We start from the raw sequence: 24,626 nt of genomic DNA, 5'->3' as shown, positions 1-24,626 counted from the left end.
GCATCATTCTTAATGTATTGGGACAAAATTTAAGATTTGGTCTAAAGAGAGAGGTACTGACGAGGGGGCGAACCCTCTCATATGTGTAACAAAAACATGAGAATAAAAAATTCTTTACGTAAGCTAATTTATAAGTTACGTATATCTTTTACTAATAAAACGATTCGTAAAAAATTAAAAGTTCTAGTTGCCTTTTTAATTAACCAAAAAATTGGAGGGCAACTAGACTTCCTCCCCGCTCTTTTTTTCTCAAAATCATTCGATCAAAATTATGAGAAAGACATTTAGCCAAAAAAAAAAAAAAATATGCAAATTCCTCTGCGGAGAGCCAAAATCAAAACATGTATTGATTCAAAAACGTTCAGAAATTAAATAAAAAAAAAACAAGTTTTTTCAACTGAAAGTAAGGAGCGACATTAAAACTTAAAACGAACAGAAATTAATTCGTATATGAAAGGGGCTGCTTCCTCATCGACACCCCGCTCTTTACGCTAAAGTTTTTTTACTGTTTTAAAAAGAAGAGTTGAGAGAAAGAGTCAAACTTTAGCGTAAAGAACGGGGCGTTGATGAGGAAGCAGCCCCTTTCATATACGAAGTAATTTCTGTTTGTTTTAAGTTTTAATGTCGCTCCTTACTTTCAGTTGAAAAAACTTGTTGTTTTTTATTTAATTTGATTAGAATCCATTCACCCTTCGTAAGTTAAAAATACCTCATTTTTTCCAATCCTTTGAATTACCAAATTAGGTCCCCCAACTCCACAAAACGATCAGATCCAGTCCTGTTATGTCAATCACGTATCTAAGACTTGTGTTTATTCTTCCCACCAAGTTTCATCCTGATCTCTCCACTCTAAGCGTTTTCCAATATTTCTGCCCTCCGCCCCCCAACTCTTCCCAATGACACTTGATCCGGTCAGGATCTAAAATAAGAGATCTGAGTTACGAGGTCCCTCTAAATAATAAATTTCATGAAGATCCGATCACTCCGTCGTAAGTTAGAAATGCCTTATTTTTTCTAATTTTTCTGAATTAACCTTCTCTTACAACTCCCCCGAAGAGAGCGGATCCGTTCTGGTTATGTCAATCACGTATCTAGGACCTGGGCTTATTTTTTCCAAAATTTTCATCCGATCCCTCCACTCTAAGCGTTTTCCAAGATTTAGGTCCCCCTCCAACTCCCCCCGATGTCACCAGATCCAGTCAGGATTTAAAATAAAAACTCTGAAATACGATATCCTTTTAAATATCAAATTTCAGTAAGCTCCGATCACCCATTCGTATGTTAAAAATACCTAATTTTTCCGAATTAACCATCCCCCCACTCCCCGCCAGATGGTCATATCGGGAAAACGACTATTTCTAATTTAATCTGGTCTGATCCCTGATACGCCTGCCAAATTTTATCGTCCTAGCTTATCTGAATGTGCCCAAACTAGCAAACCCGAGTCAGAGAGACTGACAGAATTTGCGATCGCTGTATGTCACTTGGTAAATACCAAGTGCCATAAAGATCTAAAACGATTGCCGAAAGCCCCCACTTAGGAGAAGTACAGTCCTCCATCTCTGAGCAAAAAGAAAAATCACTTTTTTTCATGGAAAGCATGGAAGTGTCTCTTTCTTCCATTCTTTTTTTTTGTCGTAGTTAGTGGGGTGTTGAAACGCTATAGAGAGATGTTCAGGGATATATTTGAAAGGAAATTGCTATACCGAGTTTTTTTTATAATTCAACACATAACACAAAAATAAAATGTAATTTCTGACAAAAACTGCATTGACAAGATGATGTAACAATCTAGTGTATGATGTCATATTTGAGCGGTTCCGCTGCCTCCTTCCCTAGGGTTCGGTCTTCCAATGGTAATTTTTTCGTCTTTTTAAATAATTTAGCTAGGATAAAAGTGAGCACATCACTCGATGCCTTTTTTATGCTCTTTCCAAATATAATAATTGCTTCAGGGGCAGATTCCATCATGAGCTCTTAAACATACCTTAAGGGGCTCTAAAATGTAACTTATTACCTTGTCAGTAATTTAAAAAAAAAATACACTTGAAACATCAATGTTACCATCATCATTTTCAAAAAAATTCGAAGCTGGTTCAAGATACATACACTTCATAACAAAAAGAAGTGATTATTCCTAACGAATTTAGTAAACAACCGAGCTGATAATTTACACGCTTTTTCAGATCACGCTGATATTTTTCTAAACCTTCTACTGTTAATATCCCCTCATTTTTGTAGAAGGAAAGCAATCTGGAATTTTTCGCTTTCTTGTTCCGTTCGCAACCATTATATTCAGGGCGCCAGCTCCTATATCGTGCACCCACCCATGCCGGAAGGTACGAATATGCTGAGGACGGATCCTAGAGTAGTCTACCAGGGCGTTTCTGAGATAGAGGCCGAAAACGCAAAATTTAGCGTAATGTTATATCAATCGAAAGAAGAGATCTAGACCAGCAAGAATATGATTTTTAAATGAAAAGAAACTTATTTTCTGTATTTACTGCAGTTTCAAAATAAGTGCTATAAAATCCGACAAATATCTCAAAGAAAGGCTTAAAACTCGAAATTTCTTTGAAGATTTACTTGAGGTTCTTGGTTTTAAAGATCGTATTATTGAAGCAAAAATTTCAGTGGTAAGAATCATGTTATCGATGCAGAATATGCACCCGGCTTCTCATCTGAGGATCGTATATTTCTTTATGCATTCTTTGTCGAGACTTGAGAGTCGGTAGTACCTATGTCCCCCTTCTTTGTATTCTTGAACGAAAAATCACTTGTGAACACATTCACCACTATAATATAAAGCACCTTCATTATCTTCCAGTAAACACTTCGGATTTGGAGTTCTGTCAATTAACATTAAGAAGTGAATCGGCGATCCTTTAGCAATAACGAAAGGTTTGGTTGTGATTATATGTCATTATCGACCCATTCAGTGAGGTGGCTTATAGAAAAAATACTTTTGTTTGTCCTGAAATTGATTTCTATGCTGCTACTCTCGGACCACGACAATTGGGTCATGGAATGGACTATTACAGGAGTCGTTCGTCAATGCCCGGTTACGGTCTCGGCAGTTGGTTTGCTAAGTTTTTTCACTTTGTTCTGCCCCTTTCTAAAAAAATATGTTGCATCGATTGCATTGGATTTTGCGTCCTCTATACTACAGAATTGGGGCTCTGGGAAGGATTTTAAAGAGGTTCACAAAATCTCTGGTCCGGTGATCCCTCGGCAAGTGGTTGAAATCACGACAAAATGGGAAAGGCTTAAAAAGGGCAAGAAATATCTCATCACTCATCATGATCACTTCAGGCCGTAAAACACTGTAAAAGCGTAAAACTTCGTTCTTGTCAAAGAAGAAAAAAAAGCAAAATTTTTTAAAACGAAATGAATTCCCCCCCCCCTAAAAATGGCATATCTACCCCATAAAGTATCTCATCCTTTTGCCAACTCATCTCTAAATCTTTTCAATGCAGAGATTTTCGATGTGAGTTTAAACATGGTTACTATTAATAATTTCATCCGCAACAATCGCTCTCTGAAAATGTACAGTTTCGAGTTTAATTCCAGTGGAGAGTATTTCAAAGATTTGACTTCCACATTTATAGACTTTCATGTCGTTGTCAAAAAATCTAACAATGAAAAACCAAGTGCATCCGAGGGGTTATTCTTTGAAAGTATGTGCTGCACAATTTGTTTTGAAAAATCAATGTCTACATAAATGGAACGTTGATGAGCACAAGCAACGTCCTTTTGAATTATATACAACTCATGTTGATGACTCCAATGTCCTGTAATTTATTGAGAGGTTTGGCTATTGGGTATGAATAGAAAACGGACACTGGCACTAACAGAATACTTAGAGATGTGACAACTAAAGATTTACTCTTGGTTAGGAAAATAAATCATGAGATATTTAATATACCTGAATTTGCGTCTCCCTACGTTTATATTAATATAAAGCTGCATGCTCCGTCCAATTTTATTTTGCAAAAAGTACTTGGCACTGCACCTGATGCAACAGTTTTTCTCGCCTCGGCAATACTTCATTTACGAAAAAAAACAGGTTATAAGCTCTGTTGCTTTGGCAATTTAGAAATTAAGAGGTAGTGGAAGTAATTTCAATCCGCTCTTTCCGCATACAATTACGAATCAATGACATATTGCTGCGGGTACACGTACCTACACCGATTCGCTTTTTATCAGTTGTGTAATTCCTTCAAAATTTGCTTTGGATTTTGTAAAAAGTGCCAGTGTCATTGGATCATGGACAAATGATCCATATATTTGAAATGTTTGGACTTTCGTCTCTTGTATATAAAGTAAATAGAATTCCATTCTACAATTTATCCTTTCATAAATCCTACAGGACTCTTTGGGAATTGACGCTGCAATCTCCAGATCGAGATTCACAATTATTTAAAAAATGGTATAACTGAAGAAGTATTTGCAAAAACTTATGGTATCGTTGTAATAGATTTGTCTGGTACTCAAGAAGTGAATATTGTTTGAACTGGCACTCTACGCCTATAGTGTACTTTTGCCGAACCATTAGAGGAGGATATTGCATTAATCTCACTAAATCGATTTGAAACCTATGATGAAATTACCCCTGACTGCAGTGTTCTATCAGACCTGGCACCACGAACAAAAATCAAATAATCAACGTATTCAATATGGATCCCTACATGTCCAAATACAAATCCTATTGCATACACTCAGGAATCCGGGGCCATGTCCCTTATCGTTAATAGTAGCCTGTCAACTGTAAAAACGGGACACTGGCTATAAATCTTTTAAACAACGCTGCACATTGAATTATTTGATCCTCTTGGCCTGCCATATACATTTTACACGCCTAAAATTAAAAAGTTGTCTGAGCAAACTGGAAAACCTATTATTCAAAATCGGATGCGAGTACAAGATCTATCAACCAAAAGCTTTAGTTTTCTTGGACTATGGTATTTTATTTTTTGATGTCGCAGATAAACTTACAGTAAATTTCTTAGTATTTGTTGTGATAATCCTCGATTGAACGACTTTTTAATTGAAAATCATCTTTCTTACCTGTATAATATAAATTTCAGTGTCTTAAGCACGAATTGCTTTAAAAATGTTTGTAAATGTGTTTCTTGATAAAACTTGTATGTACAAAACTATCTTCCTTTAGATTTCTTCTTCTACGCACAGGTAAGCGTCATTAATGATAAGTGTCGGTAGCTCGTCACGATTTCAACTTGAATTGATCTTGGTAAGCAAAGTCAGGGTCACATTTTCTACAATATAATGTAAACTCATTTTTATTATATCACTTTGTTAGGTCAATAATACTATTTTGATTCATATTATAAAATTCACCAATTTCAATTTGCTTATTATAAGCAATGTCACACATGGAATTCTCATTTGAAGAATCACTTTCTGTAACAGCCAAATAAAAATCAGTAGGCTTATAATCATAGTAGCCGGTATCTTTACCGCTATGTCATTGAAAATAGGCTCTCTTATTATTGAAGCATAAACCAGGTTCTTCCTCCCAAAACAATTTAAAACTACGACAATACCAGTCTCTTAAAAATAAACTGAAATCACGTTTAGGGTATTTTGTAATCATGCCAGGATAAGTAATTTCCGATTGATCACATTTATCATAGTGACAAATGGAGCAGAGGAAATATCTATTGTAAGAGTCAAAAACATCTTCAAAACAGGAATTACTTTATTTTGCACTGCGTATCCTCTATGCAATATACATGGGTTAGATAATCTACAATTTTTGTTATAGTCATCAATAATAGTATAATTCTTACAGGATGACCAGCTGCCCAATGTATACAAACTATATGGACATGTGTCAAACATTTGTTCAATGTTGACTGTCTCACTGCTAAAAAGAAAGTGACTTGCGATCAATAATGTGGATGTCTCCTTGAAGGAGGACGTCACAAAACTTCTTTAGACAAGATTTTTTTACTTATATCATGTTGCCTTGCAAGATGGCCGTCTAGTTAGTCGTTAAAATTATAATTACAATATCATTTTGTTTTATTTCAATTAATATATCAACAAATTGAATAAATGTATCTGGGCCACGATGTAAAAGCTTCATACTATAGCCCAAAGACGGGGACTTATTTCTCATTCTATCGTGAAACATCCTTTGAGAAAATATTTTCCTTTGAAGAGATAACTCTAGAAAATTATCATCTAGAATCAAACAGTTTTCCAAAGTCACTAGATTCCGTATGATTTATTGGTTCTCAAATCCAGGCATTTTTAATCCTGACACTAATTATCGATTATAGACTAACAAAGATTCTTTCTTGCTAGTAACAAACTTAATCCTTTTTATAGATTAATTCAGACAATTGTCTTCAATATATTTCACTATTGCATTTAATCCGCCTTGTACTATTTGTATATGCATTATATTCACTTTTGCTGCGAAGCATAACTGTTCTTCTGACTTGAATTTGCTAATTGATATTATTTCTTATTTCTTAATGATATTATTATCATTCTAGGGTTATTCGGCAACCCCTTGTAATTTCTGCTGCTGCGTTAGGCACTCTAGGTTTCATTTCGCCATTACTAGTGCCTTGAATATCCAATAGAGTAAAAGCATTCATTACTAGAGAATATCATTCTTGATGTTGACACACTAAACCATTTTTCAATGCTGAAGCACATAAAAACTCACGGGTTGTTGACCTTCAAAACCAATGTTGGTCGGAATATAAAGATCAACCGGAACCAAAACAAGTCATGCACGATTAGGTCATTTCTACCTATAAGTATTGGATAATGATCATTTTTTTACAGACAGGTCTTCTCCGCTTGAATAACAGATTCGAACATTCCCCATTATGTAACAACTAAGAAAATCATGAAGTAAAAACGCCCTGAAGGTTTTAAACACTGAAAGAAACTATTACTTGGCATCCAAAAGTAAACAAACCCTATGACGTAGGCATACCATACCGTTACAGGTGCGCTATAGCATTGCGTAAGACCCAGGTGCGCGTAATAACGTCTTGGGGGACTAACAACTTTAGGTTTACCCCCTATGTTTCTCACGGGAAGCATTATGCTCTCAATACTTAAATTACAAAAGTGCTTATGAATAAAGTATCATGTCCAAACCGTGAGATCTTGAACTCGTAGTAGTTTTGATATTATTTGTCCAAACAGATTTTCTACTATGCAAGTAAACATGTAAAAAACAAAACTTGGAACTGCAGTAACTGTGCAAAAGCTTCTTATGTAATTCATCATCACAAAAGCTGTAAAATCAAATGAATTGATATTATGAGCCGTCCAGTTAATAAAACAGCACCTACTGGAATCCCACAACGAATCAGTGACTTGACATAAATTATACATACTCCAACTTGAATAAGACTTACCGAATTACCAACTCTTTTTCGTGTGACCAAATGTACATAGAACAGTCATTTAGTTGTTTTATTTGTCTCTTTTTCAATTGTGAATAGCTTTATTTCAGCTATTCAGTAATATGAGTCCTTCCCTCGTTAATTATACAGGTACTTCTGTTGGCACCCATCCAGATTTTGAATAGGGGATGGGGCGAGGTAAATTGTCAGTATTTGTAAGTTATGTTTAAAATGTTGGTATATATAAAGAGACAAGCCAAATATTCACTAGTTCTGTATTTTTAGTTATCATTCCGAGGATAGAAAGGACTTTGGCCTACATCATTACAGAGTTGGATGAGCTGGAAAGAGAAGAATTTTATAGGTAATATTATACAAACTCCCTTTTGGTTATTGATACGAAGATTTTTTTTTTTTTTACTCAAGTGTGATTATGCTGAACATATATTCTGGGTTGATATTTGAATATTCTGTATATATCTGAATCATTTGTCATTTAGAAGACAACGATACCTTTTGGCTTTATAATTCTGCACAGCACGGAGGAGGGGGTGCATAAGCCATACTTAAGCTTAGGCCATGAGTAGTTAACAAAAGGGAGTAGAATTGCGGTTTCATGCAGTCAAGTATATCGAATCGAAAATTACTTTCCAAATATAACTATATTGGAAATGTTTTTTTCCTGTCTGATTAAAATGAAATTGATTATAAACCAAAAGCCCACAAACCTCTTACCCCTTCCAGTCAGATATACACGCTCCGCAAAAAGCATTAGAACACTTAATTACTACTTTTGACCAAGTTTGGTTGAGATATCGTAAAACACTTTTCAAGATTTCCTGATAACTAGAATTTTAGAGTCCTTTCTCAACAAAGGTCGAAAAAGATTATGATTCAACAGTTCTTCGTAATGAACTGTAGGCAAAGATAAACCCATTTAAATAGTTAAACATTCTCACTAACAGTTATTAACGTGAGTAAATTTGAATAATTTCGAACCAAGTGATGAAAACTCTACCAAAAGGGATCCGGTCTTGATGAAAATTCTATCATCAACTTTGGATGCCCGTGGACTACGTGACGGAAATTTCAAATCCTTAACTACAAAATGTGGAAATAAGAATTTTTTGTGTCGTGGGCGCATATTTACGAGTGCTGTCCATTATGGCGGGTCGAAATTTAACAAGTGATGAAAACTCTACCAAAAGGGATCCGGTCTTGATGAAAATTTTATCATCAACTTTGGATGCCCGTGGACTGCGTGACGGAAATTTCAAACCCTTAACTACGAAAATGTAGAATTAAGAATTTTTTCTGTCGCGGGCGTATATTTACGAGTGCCGTCCATTATGGCGAGTCAAAATTCAAAGCTTGTCATTTTATTGAATATTTTTGAAATAAAAACAAATAGATCATGATGTTGTTACCGATAACGAACATTCGAGAGGGTGTGAAAATTACGTAAGAACCTGTATTTAGCATAATTCTGAATATTAAAACAAACAGAAATTTCAAAACTTAAAACAAACAGAAATTTCAAATATATGAGAATTTTTAAGCCCTCCTTTAGGTTATGGTTTAAAGAGAGCATGTTCAATAGATACAACATGTGGAAACTTTAGCGTAGAGAGTGGGGAAGAGAAATGTAATAATTTCTATTCGTTTTAACTTTGAATTTGGCTCTGTATTTCATAAAAAAGGTTTTTTCTTTATATAATTCCTGAAATCCTTGGTTATCGATTACTGATTATCGATATTGATTATTGGTTGTTGATTATAAATTATCGATTATTTATTTTCGATATTCATTATAGGTTGTTGACTATTGATTATCGATTATTGATTCTCGATTACCGATTATTGATTATTGCTTTTTTGGAACCTAGAATTAATCTGGGACTGAAATTTTTTTTGAGACTTAGAATTATTTTGGAACATATAATTTTTGGACTTCATTTGAAACTTGGAATTTTTCGGGACTTGGAATTATTCTTTTGAAATTATGATTATTGGGCCGTAGAAGTCCCCAAAAATTTTAGGTGGAACAAAAATCAATAATCAATTATCGATAATTGTTAATCGATAAGCAATAAACAATAATCGATAATCAATAATTGATAATCAATAAATACTATCGATAATCCATAATTAATATGGAAAATCAGTAATCAATAATTGGCAATCAATAATCGACAAACAATAATCAATATCCATAATCAATAATTGCTAATCAGTAATTAATAATTTTAAGTTCAAAATTCTAGGTTAAAAAACTCAATGATCAATAATAGATAATCAATTATCGATAATCAATAATCATTACTCTTTAGTCGATAAGCAATAAACGATAATCGATAATCAATAATTGATAATCGATAATTGATAGTCAATAAATACTATCGATAGCAAATAATTAATATCGATAATCAGTCATCAATATTCGATAATCGACAATCAATAATCAATATTGATAATCAATAATCAATGTCGATAATCAATAATCGATAAGCAGTAATCAATAATGAATAATCGATAATCAGTGTTCAGCAATCAATAATCAGTAATCGATTATAATAAATAACTGATAATCAATAATCGAAAATCAATGTAAAATATCAATCAATAATTAATGTCGATAATCAGTAGTCAATAACAATAATAAAGAAAAATAAAAAATGGGTAGGGGGTGAAAAGTTTTGGGCGGTGGAGGTCATTGGGGCCCTGGATGAGAATGTAGGGATTCAAACTCATGCGCTAGCTCAGTAATGAAAACCAGTGACCGCAGGCCCATTTCATTACAAAAAGGCTACCTGGCTGGTTGTAGTCATTACAATTTTGGAGATCGAAACAAGTTTCATTAACCATCAAATGAATATGTCTGTTCAGCAAGCATTGTCATTACAATTTTGGAGATCGAAACAAGTTTCATTAACCATCAAATGAATATGTCTGTTCAGCAAGCATCTCAAATCGCTGTGGTTTGCATATTCTCGGAACGGTATCAAAAATAGTGCCCGGAAACAAATCACTTGTAGTATATATGCATATCTACCCATATATCCAACTCCAATTGAGAAGTTGATTGGTGCAATTATTTTTTGTTTGATATTTTGACGCTTAGCTTCAGTTGTCCAGCGTTCCAGAAACAATACATTGATTGCTTGGAATGTATTTTTAGTAATATAGTATCAACCAATGACTTTTTAGCTCAGTCAAGTAACGTGTGGTTCTTTTACCATAGGAAATCATGGGTCTCGCGTTCGATTCATACATGAGACATAATTTTCATAAAATCAATTAAAAACTGCCTAGAAGCTAAAAATATGTCGATGGAATAGAAAACAGGTGAATATCTGTTATTGTAGTTAACATTAACGTCATCTATGGTTTGTTTATGTAGATGGCGATGCTGGAAGAATCTCCATTTTATTTTGTCTTTCAATAAGTATCGCGTCCTGTGGTGGCGCAGTGGATTTGACCTTAGCTTGGTAATACGGGACCCAGAGATCGAATCACGCTGCAGGAATGCATTGCAGGGCCGACGCAGGGACCTTGGTAGTCAAGAAGCGTCGCTAATTCTTAAATAAATAAGCATCGTTACCAGGGATCGAAGGGAATGAGCCATGTTTAAACCCATTGAGGCCATACTACTTAATTGACAAAATAAGTTGTGTAAGAAAGAGTTGATAGGTGCTATACTTTGGGGAAGAGTAACATAGCCTTGGCTTTTTCATACTGCAATTCTGGAAATATCGCCATAGGTTATGTTGAGTGTGATGTTTTGAGGCAAAGTGATGAAACATTAGCTTGAATACACAAGTAGGCTATATTTAAAAAATATCAACTTTTATTGGGTGTCATAAAGTAGAGAATAAAGTTTGTTTTGAGAACGTAGCGTATTTTCAGGCCTTTTCTTAAGGGACTTGTTATCATATGTAATTTTTTGGGTTTTGAGAAACAAATTTTTTTATGTATAGCCTAGCATTTTTTTTTTTTTTTAAGCTTTTAGGGGTTGTTGGCAAAAAACTAAATTGTTGCTCCATCAACATTTTTTTGGCTAAGCCAACCGAAGCCTAACCACTCATACTTTTGCGCTATAAGAAGTGCAGCTCGTTCATCTGGAGTTATTCCATGAAGTTAATTTGTTGGTCCCTTCGATTGAAAATCTAACTTGTATATAAACCCTGTTAATTAAATAGATCAATGGTCTAGTCGCGCACTGGAAACTCTTGACATGCCTGATGTTCCTTGTTCTTGACATGCCTGATGTTCCGAAATATCTTCATTAATACAATAAGATTTTTCAGACTTATGACATGTTTTTATCCAATACGGATAAGATTGAACCTTTGAATCAGGAAGTTTCATTTATATTTCAATAGCTATTCTGATCAAGAAGACATGAGTGAAAAAGCCATGAAAGCTTTACTGACTAAGAACAGATCGAAATTAAAGCTGAAATTTAGATAGCCTTGAGCTGTATTTGGAGAGAGGGTACGAGTTGTCAAAGTCTAACGTTAAGGGTGATAAGCCCATGATGCTATGATTTCTTGGCTATGACTTCCAATTTACCAAGTACGAATGGTTGGAATTTTCTATGTTTTATATTTGCCTCTTTTAATTATGCAACCATGACTTTTCTTAATTTTTTTCCTTTTAATTTCTCAAATTAATAATTTATGATTTCTGATTATAATGTTGCAGCATAGTCTTGACCGCTATTGTTTGCTGATAGGAAAAGCTAGATGCCACGTATCATTCAAGTTTTGCTCTGGTATGTTAAGCTGGATAAAACAACTGGCTGCTACGTGTCAGTCGGCTCTATTATTTGGTTTTTATATAACAGTCAACTAAATTTTAAATCGTTTAATTTGTGTGAAAACCGGATTGCATATCAACTTTTACTATCTTGAACGATATTAGGTGGTATCCTGTTGCCGTATTGTCTGGGGAAGAAGCCATCCACCTCATTGAATTTATCTTGCAATAGTTCTGCTTAAAACATGATGTTTTTAGAAAAGTCATGCGCATTACGAATTATCTTGAACATAAAAAAAGACACATATTATTGGCGAATTTCTTCTAGTAAATACTATTGGGGCTTTGAGGGACAACCCATAACATGATCTTAAAGGGGCATGAAAGGCTGCTAATAAAAGAGTTAAATATTTCAAACTTAAATTGTAATCATTCTTTTATTTAATGCTTAAATCACAATTTACTGGTATTTGAAAAGGGCTAACTTTATTTAAGTTAGGAGGAAGGGTTTGAATGTTGTTACCTAGCAGTTCTCGGACAAAATATGATTCGTTTTTTATAGAATCTGGAAACTTAATTTATGAGGCTTGGTGTTCGAAATTTTAGAGCTGTCTTGGCATCTGCATGAAGAGAGTGTCGAGGCCCTTTCTTGGTCCTGTCCAGGTAGATCTTAAAGCCTAGTGAACATCAACAAAAGATAAATGTGTGTGCAATTCAGATGTTCAGTGTTGTCGAAAAATTTTCTTGGTGCGTAATTTTCGATATGCTGTTAAAACCACTCTAGTCTTCAGACATGCTTTTTTTTAGTTCTTATTGAAAATCCACGCCTGCAAATGATCTTTCATTTGTAAAATTCTTATCAAAAGATTTTGCAAATTATTTCGATACGTAAAACCAGGCGTGACTCATCAATCATATTGACTATGCTATGTTATTAATATCATTCTTATTATGCTAGGCTATTGATTATGCTTTGAGTAATTAAAATTAAACATATTCATCTATAGGTTCTTGAATGTTTTGAGGGATTGCATCAAACAACTAACAGTCTTTATGTATTAACAAACTGTAGAATATCCGTTTGATTTAAAAGGGAAAGTTTCAGCCAATCTGTGGTAAAAGATTCATAAATATTGAAAAAAATGATTTTAAATTAACAGGCCACACTTAATGAAAATTTAAATTACTACCGTTCTTTGAAATTGGCGAGATGAATCCATGTTTCTTAATGTTTTAAAATTTTACCGGCTACAATAATGCTGTTGAAACAAATCACATAATGGACAGAAAATTTATCAAACAGTTCTTGGTAACGAACTGTAATTAAGGAGCGATGCGGTAAAAAAGTAACCGAAACTCTAAAAAACAATTTTGATATCAATATAACCAATAATTGTTTTGTTTTTTTTCGATATTTTTTGGCTCGATATTTTTTCGGGAAAATTGGTATGTTGGGATATTCTCGCATAAAAAAACGATCTAGATAGGTCAGAAGTCTGAGAAAATTCGTTAAGAACCTTAATTTTGAGAAAAATTAGCTTCAATAATCAAATATCTTTGAACAAAACAGTGTGAAGATACATTAAATTGCAGGAAAAGCAAAAACCTGGTAATTGCGAAAATATTTTTATATGTTTTAATAAAGGATTAGAACAATTCAAAAACCTTAAAAAATAAAACAAAAAGTTTGAAGTTTGGTAGAAATCGCTGTTAGAAATTGGACGTGCTTTAATAATCAAATATCTTTGAAAATGACACAGTATGAAAAGATATTAAATTGCGTAAAGAGCAAAAAAAACTGGTAATTGCAAAAATAAAGTTATTATATAAACTGCAAAAAATATCCTGCCGTTTAACGTGCCATTTAACCAAACACTGGGAAGACTATAGTTTCTATAACTATCTTAGTTCTTTGACTATCTAGCTTAGTTCTACCGTAGGAGTGACGCATGGACGGATGATAGATAAACTTATCCATTTGCAAATGAACTGATAATCATTTTTATACAATCCTAACTAGGGCTTATGTCAATTTGTAGAAAAATCTAATTATCTCTAATTGTAGAAAAAGCCAAGACAGATAGTCCGATGGAGTGAGAGGCAAATCTGGCATAAAACCTTATTAGGATTGTGCAAAAATGATTATCAGTTCATTGTTAACTATCTATCACCCGTCCATTTGTCATTCCTAGGGCAGAACTAAGCTAGATAGTGATAAAACTAAGATAGCGATAGAAGCTATAGTTTTCCAAGTATTTGGTTAAATGGCACGGGTGACTTGGTCACGGGTGACCAAGAATTTAAACTGACATAGGATCGTTAGATTGCCTGGAATGAGAGGTAAACAAAGGCACGCGTACCTATCGTCTTAGGCAGGTTGACCAAGAATTTAGAATTGAGACAGGACCGTTAATTTGCGTGGAATGACGGATAAACAGGCGTCCGAAGCCTAAGTGCGCCCATCCGCGATGAGTGTCAGGCAAGGCGGTTGATTCAATTCATAAACTTAGACATTTGCACTAATAAAAACTTAATTCAATGTTAGATGACCAACAAACCGCCTTAGCAATAATTTTAATGTTTTACTTCAAACTAGAAAAATGCCTGACAATTTCAAAATTAGTTTTCTTTTTTGTTAGATAAAGTCCACTCGCTACAGGATTCGCTTACAGGTTTGAACACGACCAGTTATATTTTTGATACAACAAGGCGTTAAAACAAATGAAAAACTGGGAATTTCTCTATTATTGGGAAATGCCTGAACACTCTAGATGGAATGGAAACACCATTACATGGGAACAAAGAATCCGACGTCCTAGAAGAATCGGCAATGTCCTAAATACCATGTGTAATGCAAATACTCTTCAGACAGATTCTTGTTTACGGTAATCCTGCAGAACCAAAAGCTCTTTGAGAAAGATTCAAAACTCAGTTGCAGCTGTTACTGGAGATAGTATGTATCAGCTTCTGCACGGAAAACAGCTTGAAATTGTTGACAATATTTTACATGCTGTCAATGATCCAAATTATGTTGAGAAAATATATTTTTTTATAGATGGACTAGGCGGTACCGGTAAAACATTTGTTTATAAGACCTTGTACCACACTCTGTATGGAAGAAATTACAAAGTACATTGTATAGCTTATACAGGAATAACAGTAACTTTATTCCCATTTGGACTAACAACACACAAGACCTTCGGCTTGGAAGTTCCACTTCCCTCAGATTCTGTTTCCTGTATAAGACCTGGTTCAAGCAGATGTTTAGAACTAGCTCAAGTAGACGTTTTCTACTTGTCGAAGCACCCATGCTTCCCAACTATGGCTTACAAAATGTAGATCAGTTGTTGCGGTCCATTTCAAATCCAAACTTACTCTTCGGTGGGAAAATTTTAGTTGCTGGAGGCGATTTCCTACAAAGTTTACCAGTTCAACCCCGAAGCAACCGCAGTGAAATACTCGATGTATTAATAAAAAAAGTCATCTCTGGAAGAATTTCAAACATGTTTTCTTTAAGAAAAATATGTGGGTCGATCCTGAACAGGAAGCATTTGCAAAGTACATCCTCGGACTGGGAAATGGAAATCTTCCTAAAAATGAACTTCACGAAATTGAATTACCGGAAGACATAATTTCCAGTGGCAATTCAACTGAGGAAGTATTTGGAGAATGTTTGTCTAAGCAAAGTTTCCATTTAATGAAGGATCGAGCTATTTTAGCTTAAATCAACAAAGACTTTAGTAAAATAAATACGAAAATTGTCGATCGCCTTCCAGGAGAATACAAATCGCATAAAAGTTACGATTCTGTAAAAGACAAAGAAAATGAAGGAATTGAATTTACTTCGAAATTCCGCAATTCAATTGCAAGAGCAGATTTACCACCGCATGACTTAAAAATAAAGAAAAAATACTATAGTTATACTTTTGCGGAACTTCGATATTTCAGAAGGGATGTGTAATGCCTAACTGAATAATGTAAGAATATAATTAAGGCGAATGTAATTACTGGGGAAAAGTCAGGAAAAGAAGTTCACGTATTCGGCCCGCATTTGCCACGACTATACGTAAGCCGCATATCCATCAAAGGCTATGAACCTGAGAAAATTTACCCAATATTTAAAAGTGGGAAAACACCCCTTAAAAGTCAAAGAATCTTAATGAAAATCACATCGCCAGATTCAGCGTATCAGTAAACCCTAATCTAGAGGTTCCAAGATCCTGCCTGCAAACATGTGGAATTTTTTGCCAGAAGAAAGATCATCGATGACTGTTTATTTCTTTTTTTCCCCAGTGATGAACGTGTCGAACCAATGGTCGTAGGATTTCGCGAGAATTCTTAAAAGGAAAATTAAATGTTCTAATGCCCTTTTTAAGTGACCGAAAATGTTGGAGGGCAGTTAGCCCCCCCCCCTCCCACGCCCGTTTTCCCTAAAATCGTTCGATCAAAATTTTGAGATAGCCATTTTGTTCAGCATAGTTGAAAAGTCCCAAAACTATGCCTTTGGAGATAACATGATTTCCCCCCCCCAGCCCCTGGTGATAGGTCTTTAAGCTATATAACTTGCCCATTGTTTGCGTATAGTGTTTGTTATTTGGAAGTACACAGATAATTTTCATGGCGGGGGTGGTTGTGGTGAGGATGGGTTTTCATGGGGATAACTTTCCACGTGGAGGGGAATTTCCGAGGGAGAGCTTTCCAGAGGAAATCTTACATTGAGGGAATTTCTATTGGAAATACTTTTTATTTGTCTTACTTTCTCTTTGCCTAATCAATTTTGCAAGTAGGGAGGATCAGGAGTAATTGTCCGGATGAAATTTTCAGCGTGTTTGGATTTTCGGGAAATAATTTCCATGGAAGGAGGGATTTCTGGAGTGATCGGTAAAACAGTTAGAATTTAAAGTCTTTCTCAAATGAAGGTATACTAAGGAGAATATTTCAGGTACATTCTTCTGCCGAAAATTTTACGGCAGGGGACTTTCAGCGAGGATGAAATTGCATGGAAGGAATTTTACAGTAGGGGGGTATATTTGACACGGGAGAAACTTTCCACGAAGGAGTTTACCGTGAGGGGAGGGGATTTTTCATGGAGGGCGAGCCAGATTTACCGGAAGTTTATGAAAAACGATAAGAGATTAAATTAAAAAGACAAGTTTTATCACCTGAAAGCAATAGGTAAAATTAAAACAAGTAATTAGTAAAGCAGTAAAGTAACGCAATTATTATTCCGAAATATGAAAGGGTTGCTCCACTCTCCTCCTCAATACCTTGCTGTCTACGCTAAAGTTTGACTGTTTGTCCCAAATTTGTAACACAAGGGCCGTTTAATTAGTATAGGAAGCTTTTTCAAAAGTGCTAAAAACTTAAGCGTTAAGAGCAAGGTATTGAGAGGGGGGAAGGGCTCCTTCATATATGGAATAATATCTGTTCGTTTTATAGTTTTAATGTTGCTCCTTACTTTTAATTGAAAAAAAAACTCTTGTTTTTTTTTTTATCTAAAAAGGATTTAATTAGTTCATTATGTACATCAAGGGAACAAATACCAGTTTTCTTAACTAATCTATTTTTGGGGTTGTATAGGTTTGTATAGTTTTGGCTGAATACAGTTGGAGAGATCGAGCAGTCTGGAGTTCAATTTCGAGGGGAAGGAGACTTCTTGGCTATAATACTTTGTTGAGATCACTAGCTATTTTTATACATGGCTCATTTACTTGAAAGTCAAGAGAGTTCAGATTCATTCCACACGAAATCTTAATTTTTTATATCGTTTGTTTTTGGAATGCTACCTAAACGAGCGATGAATTCTATCTTTACAAAAAAAAAATACAGACGTCATTTAATTTTTTTTTTTAAATCATCCGTAGTTTATTCACATAATCGAACTTACCCTTCTTAAAACGAATAATTTTTTCCCAAAAAGATTGTTTAGAATATTATTAAAATATTTTTTATCAGTATAAATATCCTGGGAAATTAATGCTTTTTAATGAACATACTTCACTTTTATTCCTCTACACTTATCACGAGTGATCCAGTATCTAAATCGAAGTATGCGTACATTTAGAAATCTGTAGATGTTTCCGTACGCTGTATGTACTTTATCAGTACGTACACTGTACTGATTTTTGTGTCTGAAAATACTTTGTCTTGTTAGTCTTTTTTCAAACTCGGTTTTCTTACTTATATTGCAATAATATTAGCCAGGAAAATATGCTAAGTTTTCTGATCATTTTGATGTTACGATCACAAAACAATAGGGAGCCAGGAACTGACCATTCGGGAACATCACATTTCAAATTTTTTCAGTCGATTTACAATACCCTATTTTTACGCTCAATACCTGTTCATTCAGAAAAGATATTAGTGACTACTATGAATACCACAATTCTCTAGTTTTTCGCCACTATTTCATAATCAATACGGTCTAAGGCATCATTTGTAAACGATGTTGGAAATAGAATACTTGCTTGGTCGACATCGCTTTCCTGAAGCCAAATTGAGTAGAATGGAAAAACGATATTGATTCAGGGAACTTCACAAATGGCTCATATATCGGCTTTTTAATTACTCTGTATATAACAGGAAGTAGTGATATCGACCTGTTATTATCTAGATTTGCCCTTTCACCGCCTTTGAACAAAGATTTCATGTGCTTTCCTGAACAATCGGGGAAAACTGGAAGTTCGAAACAATCATTAATTAAATAGACGAATTCCAAACAAATGACAGGATAACCACCACGGAAATTCCTCAGTTATTTAGTTAATTTGGTATATCCCTGGTCAGTATAAAAGAAAATTTTTCCACTCAAAATAAAATTGTTCTTAATTACTAAATCAAAGAAATCCAAGTCAATTAGATAATTTTGTTGTTTTCTTTTTTCTTGTTTTTAGATTGAAGAAAATCCAGGATAAAAAGAAAGTTATCCGGGCCAAAGACGAAATACTTAGACTTGAAAGGAAACGTTTGGGAGAAGAACAAGAAGCAGCAAATCTTCTTGAAGAAGGACATGACGAAGATCTTCTATTTTAATCTGAAAGTAGTGTCTATTTAGTAAAACCATAAGTGTTCAGGTTTAATTTTCATTTTCTCATTGTTTGTTGTATATGGGCGTGTCAAATTTTTTTGTTTCGCAATTAAAGCAAATTACGGAAAACTCATGAATAGCCTAGCAATTGAAGAGAATAAGGTATATGAACTGTCCAAAGGCTAAATTGGCTAACTCTTTTTTTAATGTGTAATGGTTTTAATGTCAAAGCAGTCGAGTCTTCATTAGTGATTAAATAATAAAATAAAGTAAAAAGACTAAAGTTTGACTTTCTGTCCAAGTTTTTTAAGAGTGACTCCATAAACACAAGGACCGTTTAATTATAATAGGAAGATTTTTAAAAACTGTTAAAAAAAGAATTTCACGTGAAGAGCGAGGGACTGGGGAGGGGTAGCTCCCCTCACATAGGGAATTATTTCTGTTCGCTTGAAGTTTTAATGTTGCTTCTTACTTTTAGTTTAAAAAAAACACATCTTTGTGTATTCAATTTCTAATCATTGTTCAAATAATGCCGCGAAATTTGCCATCCCCTCCATGTAGAGTTCTTCCCGTGTAAAATCCCCAGGACTATTCTACAAGTTTAACAGAACTTTTTGCATGCTGACCAATGACCTGCGTGGTGCAGGCACCGATCTTCTGATTCTCTCCCTTCGACTGGGAGTCCGATGTGTGGTTGGAGGATAATTCCAGAATTCCATCCTCGCATATTATTCTCCCTGGAAAATTTCTTGTGGTTGAATCCGCCTGGAATATTCTCCTTAGCGTACTTTCATTTGAAAAACTTGTTTTTTATTTAGTTTCTTGTCATTTTTGTAAGTCATGCCTAAAATTTTTCTCTGTGGAATTTTTGCCAGGAATCCCCCTCCCCCCCCCTAACGAAAAGTTTCCCCGTCTAAAGTTTCCCCTGGAGAATTCATCCTCGGAAACTTTCCTCCCCTTGGAGAATATCCCCCACACACCCCAGAAGATGCTTGTATACTTTCTAATTAAAAATACTGTATGTAAACAATGGAATAGTTTCATAATTTACAGCCCTTTCTCCAGAGGCTATGGGGGTCATTTCATCCCCAAAGATCTAATCATTGGACCTTTCAACTATGTTGAAAAAAAAATCGATACCCCAAATTTTTATCAGAGGACTTTGGGGGAAAAGAGGGTGTGAGAGGAAGCCTAGTTGCCCTCCAATCTTTTTGGTCGCTTAAAAAGAGAACAGGAACTTTTACTTTCTGTTTGAATGAGCCCTCTCCCAAACTTCTAGGAGCATTGGCTCAGTACTATATATGTAATGGGTACTATCACACTGAATATGTAAGTGTGATTTTTATTAAGATTCTTTAATTTTGTGTGAGTCTTCCCCTCCCCTTTTTTAGAAGATCATTCAAATTTTCTCAGGCTCTTAGTTTTTTATGGGTAATATGGAATTAAAAAATTTTATGTACTTGTAATCAGTTTAAAAAGTTAATTCTTTAGATGTATCTATTATTATCAAAATTATGTGTTTTAGTTTGTGTATTGAGCCGAGTCGCTCCTTACTTACAGTTCGTTGCCACAAACTGTTTGAAAACTCTTGTGCGTTTGTAAGCAGATTTCTTAAAATAAAGCATACAAGTTTCATGAGCTTCGGCTTTACAAGCAGGGATTCCCCACCCACACGGTTTTAATGCATGTAAATATATGCAGGATTCTGTATAGAAGTTTGGTGACGAGTTAATTAGTGTCGCAGTTTTGAATAGGACATTGAAGTGGCTTGATATCGCCACTATTAATTTTATTGTTTTTGGAAAATTACAAAAATGAGTAATGTCATCTGTGATGACAGATAACAGGGAATGAATTTCGTAATTAAATTCTTGGATTATTTTGAACTTGGACCTTCAGTGGAGAGTAAAGAGCGATGTTTGAAACTAAGGAATGCATAAATAAAGCCTTCAAGAAGTTTCCAAAGCTTGGCCCCGAGACAAATCTCATTTATTATTAATTCTGAATATTTTTAGTTTTCCCTCCAAAACAATAGAAAATATATGTTCAAAATATGATTTTTGAAATTGAGACTTTCTAATTTGTATATAAAACTAAAATTTTTGTGACTTTTTTCCTTTTTTACTGCAAGACTTTGAGAAAACTAACTCCAACCCACAATCACATAATTGATACTCCTAGTTTGAATATCAAAACTTGAATAAGCGTTTTGATTTCTGAAAAGATACTATACACTGAATATTTCTAATGATACAATGAGATAGTCCAATATACAGGTACATGACGAAAAACATCCAAATATAAATTACCATGAACCAAACAAGAATATATCCATTACGAACTTTGCGTAATTGATACCTCCGTAGGTCTTGTCTGAAACTTATAATTTGGGATGTTTAGTCCGGTATTTCTTTGTTCTCATACTTATGACTTTGGTATTTAGTTTGCTAATGTAGGCTTTTCTGAGCTAGGTTTCTCAGCCTTTCGTTGGTGTGTATTTCTGAAACCTATCGCTTGGGATGCTTAAATTAGCATTTCAAGGTTTTGCTTGTCTGAAACATATGATTTGGAGTTTATAGTTTGATAATTTGTTGTTTTAGATATTTCTTAGCTAGGTTTCAGGGCCTTTAATGGTCTGCCTGAAACTTACAATTTTGGATGTTTAGTTTGCTAATTTGAGATTTTCTGAACTAGGTTTCTTAGGCTTTTGCAGATGTTATTGTGTGGAACTTATTATTTGGGATGTTTGCTTTGCTATTTCAGACCTTATTGAGTTAGGTTTCTTAGCCTTTCTTAGCTGTGTGTTGTCTGAAACTCATGATTTGGGATTTTTAAGTTTGATCTGGGATTTTTATTTATCAGAGGACCCTACCGTCAAAGGTTTAGAGCTCCCATCTTCAGAAATGTGCAAATTGTTTTTTTTTTCAGAAGATAGACCACAGATGTGTGTTTATTTGTTGCTTTTTTTTTCATTTTTCCCAGGAATGATCGTACAAAACCAAAGGTCCTAGAAATTTGGGAGAGGGATCATTTGAACGGAAATTAAAAGTTCTAGCTCCCTTTTTAATTGAACAAAAAGATTGGGGGGCAACTAGGCTCCCACTCATGGACCCCCTTTTCCCTCTCACGCCCTCAAATAGTTATATATATGTCTTTCTTTTTTCATTATAATGCTTCTGTGTTTAATATTCACCTTGCAAAAAATAGGCTACAAAATTCTTGGAAGCCATTAGGAAAATGTATGCTGCATGTTTTGTGCATCTATGTGTTGTTCTAGAACCGTCATACTGCAATTTGTAAAAATCTTTAAAGCAACCTACCATTTCATCAACAGGTTTTTACAGCGACCTTTAAAGGTAGGGTTACTATGGCATCATTCACTAATAATATTTAGGACAAGACGCGGTTATAAAAGACTGATAACATAGACCAAAGTTATCTAGACAAAAGAAAAAATCAGGTGGCTGAAAACGTAGAGTATACTATCTAAATTCATGTCTATCGCTCTTTGGTTTATGGCACTTGTTCTATCACTTAAAGCCATTTCGTGAAGAATTCGTGATAATTCGTGAAGAATTGAAATTCAAAGAGGGGCAACATTACCATATTTAACAAAGCTGGTGGGGCTGTACACTACTTAGGCACCCTTGGTGTGTAGACCAAGGAATTTTTCAGTTTTTGATGCAGGTACGAGATTAAACACTGATAAAATAAGTACTTGCCTTCTTTTGGAAGGGGGGTAGAATCATCCAATAATTTAAGACCCTTCGATAAATGGATCCTGAACTCCTGGACGGCTACTTTTACTTGACTGCTTTGAGTACAACTACTATTGTTGCAACTGTTCTCGCGACAACTCCAATGCCATACTTCTTCTATTAATTAACAGTAAATACGACTATTAGTAAAGCTCATTGGCCAACATTATTAGTGTTAATCCATACAGGCATTGTGTTAATGAAGAAGTGAAGAGAGGTTAAACTAAAACTATAGTTTTCTCATAAAATGTGAATAGCCAATCTCGAACACAAAATAAACACAAATTTGCTTACTAGGGGGTCAAACTTACAATGAAAAGAAGTTGTCATGAATAAAAAAATTAGCCTGAAGGACCGAAATTACGATCAACAGCGAATTGAAACTTAAAACGGACTAAATATGCCACCGATATATGTGGGCTTGCCGCTCATCCCAACTCACCCAGAGGCCTGGAGTATAATTTGTGCTTCACTGAAATCAAAGTATACCATGCATATTTGGGTGTTCGTTCGTTTAAAGTTTGGTTTTATTATTCTTTGTAATTTTTATTCGGTTCATGTTTGATATAAATAAAAAAAACAAGTTCTTTTAAATGAAAGTAAGGAGCAACATTAAAACTTAAAACGAACAGAAATTACTCCGTATACAGAAAGCTCTTTACATTAGCTTAAAGAGCGGGACGTTGAGGAGGAAAAGCCCCTTTCATATACGGAGTAATTTCTGTTCGTTTTAAGTTTTAATGTTGCTCCTTACTTTCATTTAAAAAGACTTTTTTTTTATTTAGATTCTGGACGTTTTTGAATTAATACATGTTTTGATCTTGGCTCTCCGCACATGAATAATTAAAACGAAATTTGCATATTAACTAATTGCAATTAATCGGAAGATCTTGAGAAAAAAGGAGCGAGGGAGGAGGCCTAGTTGCCCTCCAATTTTTTGATTACTTGAAAAAGCATCTAGATCTTGTAGAACTTTTAATTTTGTACAAGCGTTTTCATTGGTAAAAATATACGTAACTTACGAATTAATTTACGTAACGTAACGAGGAGGTAAACCCCTCATATGCGTAATAATTTTTGTTCGTTTTAAGTTTTAATGCTGCTCCTTACTTTCAGTAGAAAAAACTTTTCAAATTTATTTTTTCATTGTTTTTTTTCAAATAATGCTAGAAAATATAGCGACCCCTTCATTGAAATTCTCTTCCCCTATGACAAGTTTTTCCATGGAAATATCCTCCCATGTAATCCCCCTCCCTCAAATCTCTCCCTAAACAAACAAAAAATTCCCCTGAAAACGGCTGTACACTTCCCAGTAACCATTACTATATGTAAACACAGGTCAAAGTTTGTAACTTGCAGCCCCTCCCACGGGGACTGTGGGGGAGTAAGTCGTCCTTCCAGACATAGTTATTAGTTTTTTCAACTATGGTGAATAAAATGGCTATCTCAGAATTTTGATCCGGTGACTTTTGGGAAAAAATGAGCGTGGGAGGGGGCCTAGGTGCCCTCCAATTTTTTGGTCACTTAAAAAGGGCACTAGAACTTTTAAGTTCCGTTAAAATGAGCCCTCTCACGACATTCTAGATCTACTCAGTCGATACGATCACCCCTGGGGAAAAAAAAAAAAAAACAAATAAACACGCATCCGTGATCTGTCTTCTGGCAAAAAAAATGCGAAATTCCACATTT

General features: G+C 34.6%; 2 protein-coding genes across 6 annotated transcripts in view; both read left to right on the top strand.

Moving 5' to 3' along the window:
• Positions 1–19,308, top strand: part of LOC136029226 (V-type proton ATPase subunit D-like) — a 73,444-nt gene extending 54,136 nt beyond the window's left edge. The window contains exons 5-6 of the mRNA XM_065707437.1: positions 7,680–7,758; positions 19,046–19,308. Of these exons, the coding sequence (XP_065563509.1) occupies positions 7,680–7,758; positions 19,046–19,184 (218 nt within the window). The 3' untranslated portion in view covers positions 19,185–19,308. The remainder of the gene's footprint in view (positions 1–7,679; positions 7,759–19,045) is intronic.
• Positions 1–24,626, top strand: part of LOC136029228 (uncharacterized) — a 497,253-nt gene that overhangs the window by 204,021 nt on the left and 268,606 nt on the right. The window lies entirely within an intron of this gene.

The sequence above is a fragment of the Artemia franciscana genome, chromosome 7 (assembly GCF_032884065.1).
Source record: "Artemia franciscana chromosome 7, ASM3288406v1, whole genome shotgun sequence".
Taxonomy (NCBI): Eukaryota; Metazoa; Arthropoda; class Branchiopoda; order Anostraca; family Artemiidae; genus Artemia; species Artemia franciscana.
This window is presented reverse-complemented; position numbering and strand designations above follow the sequence as displayed.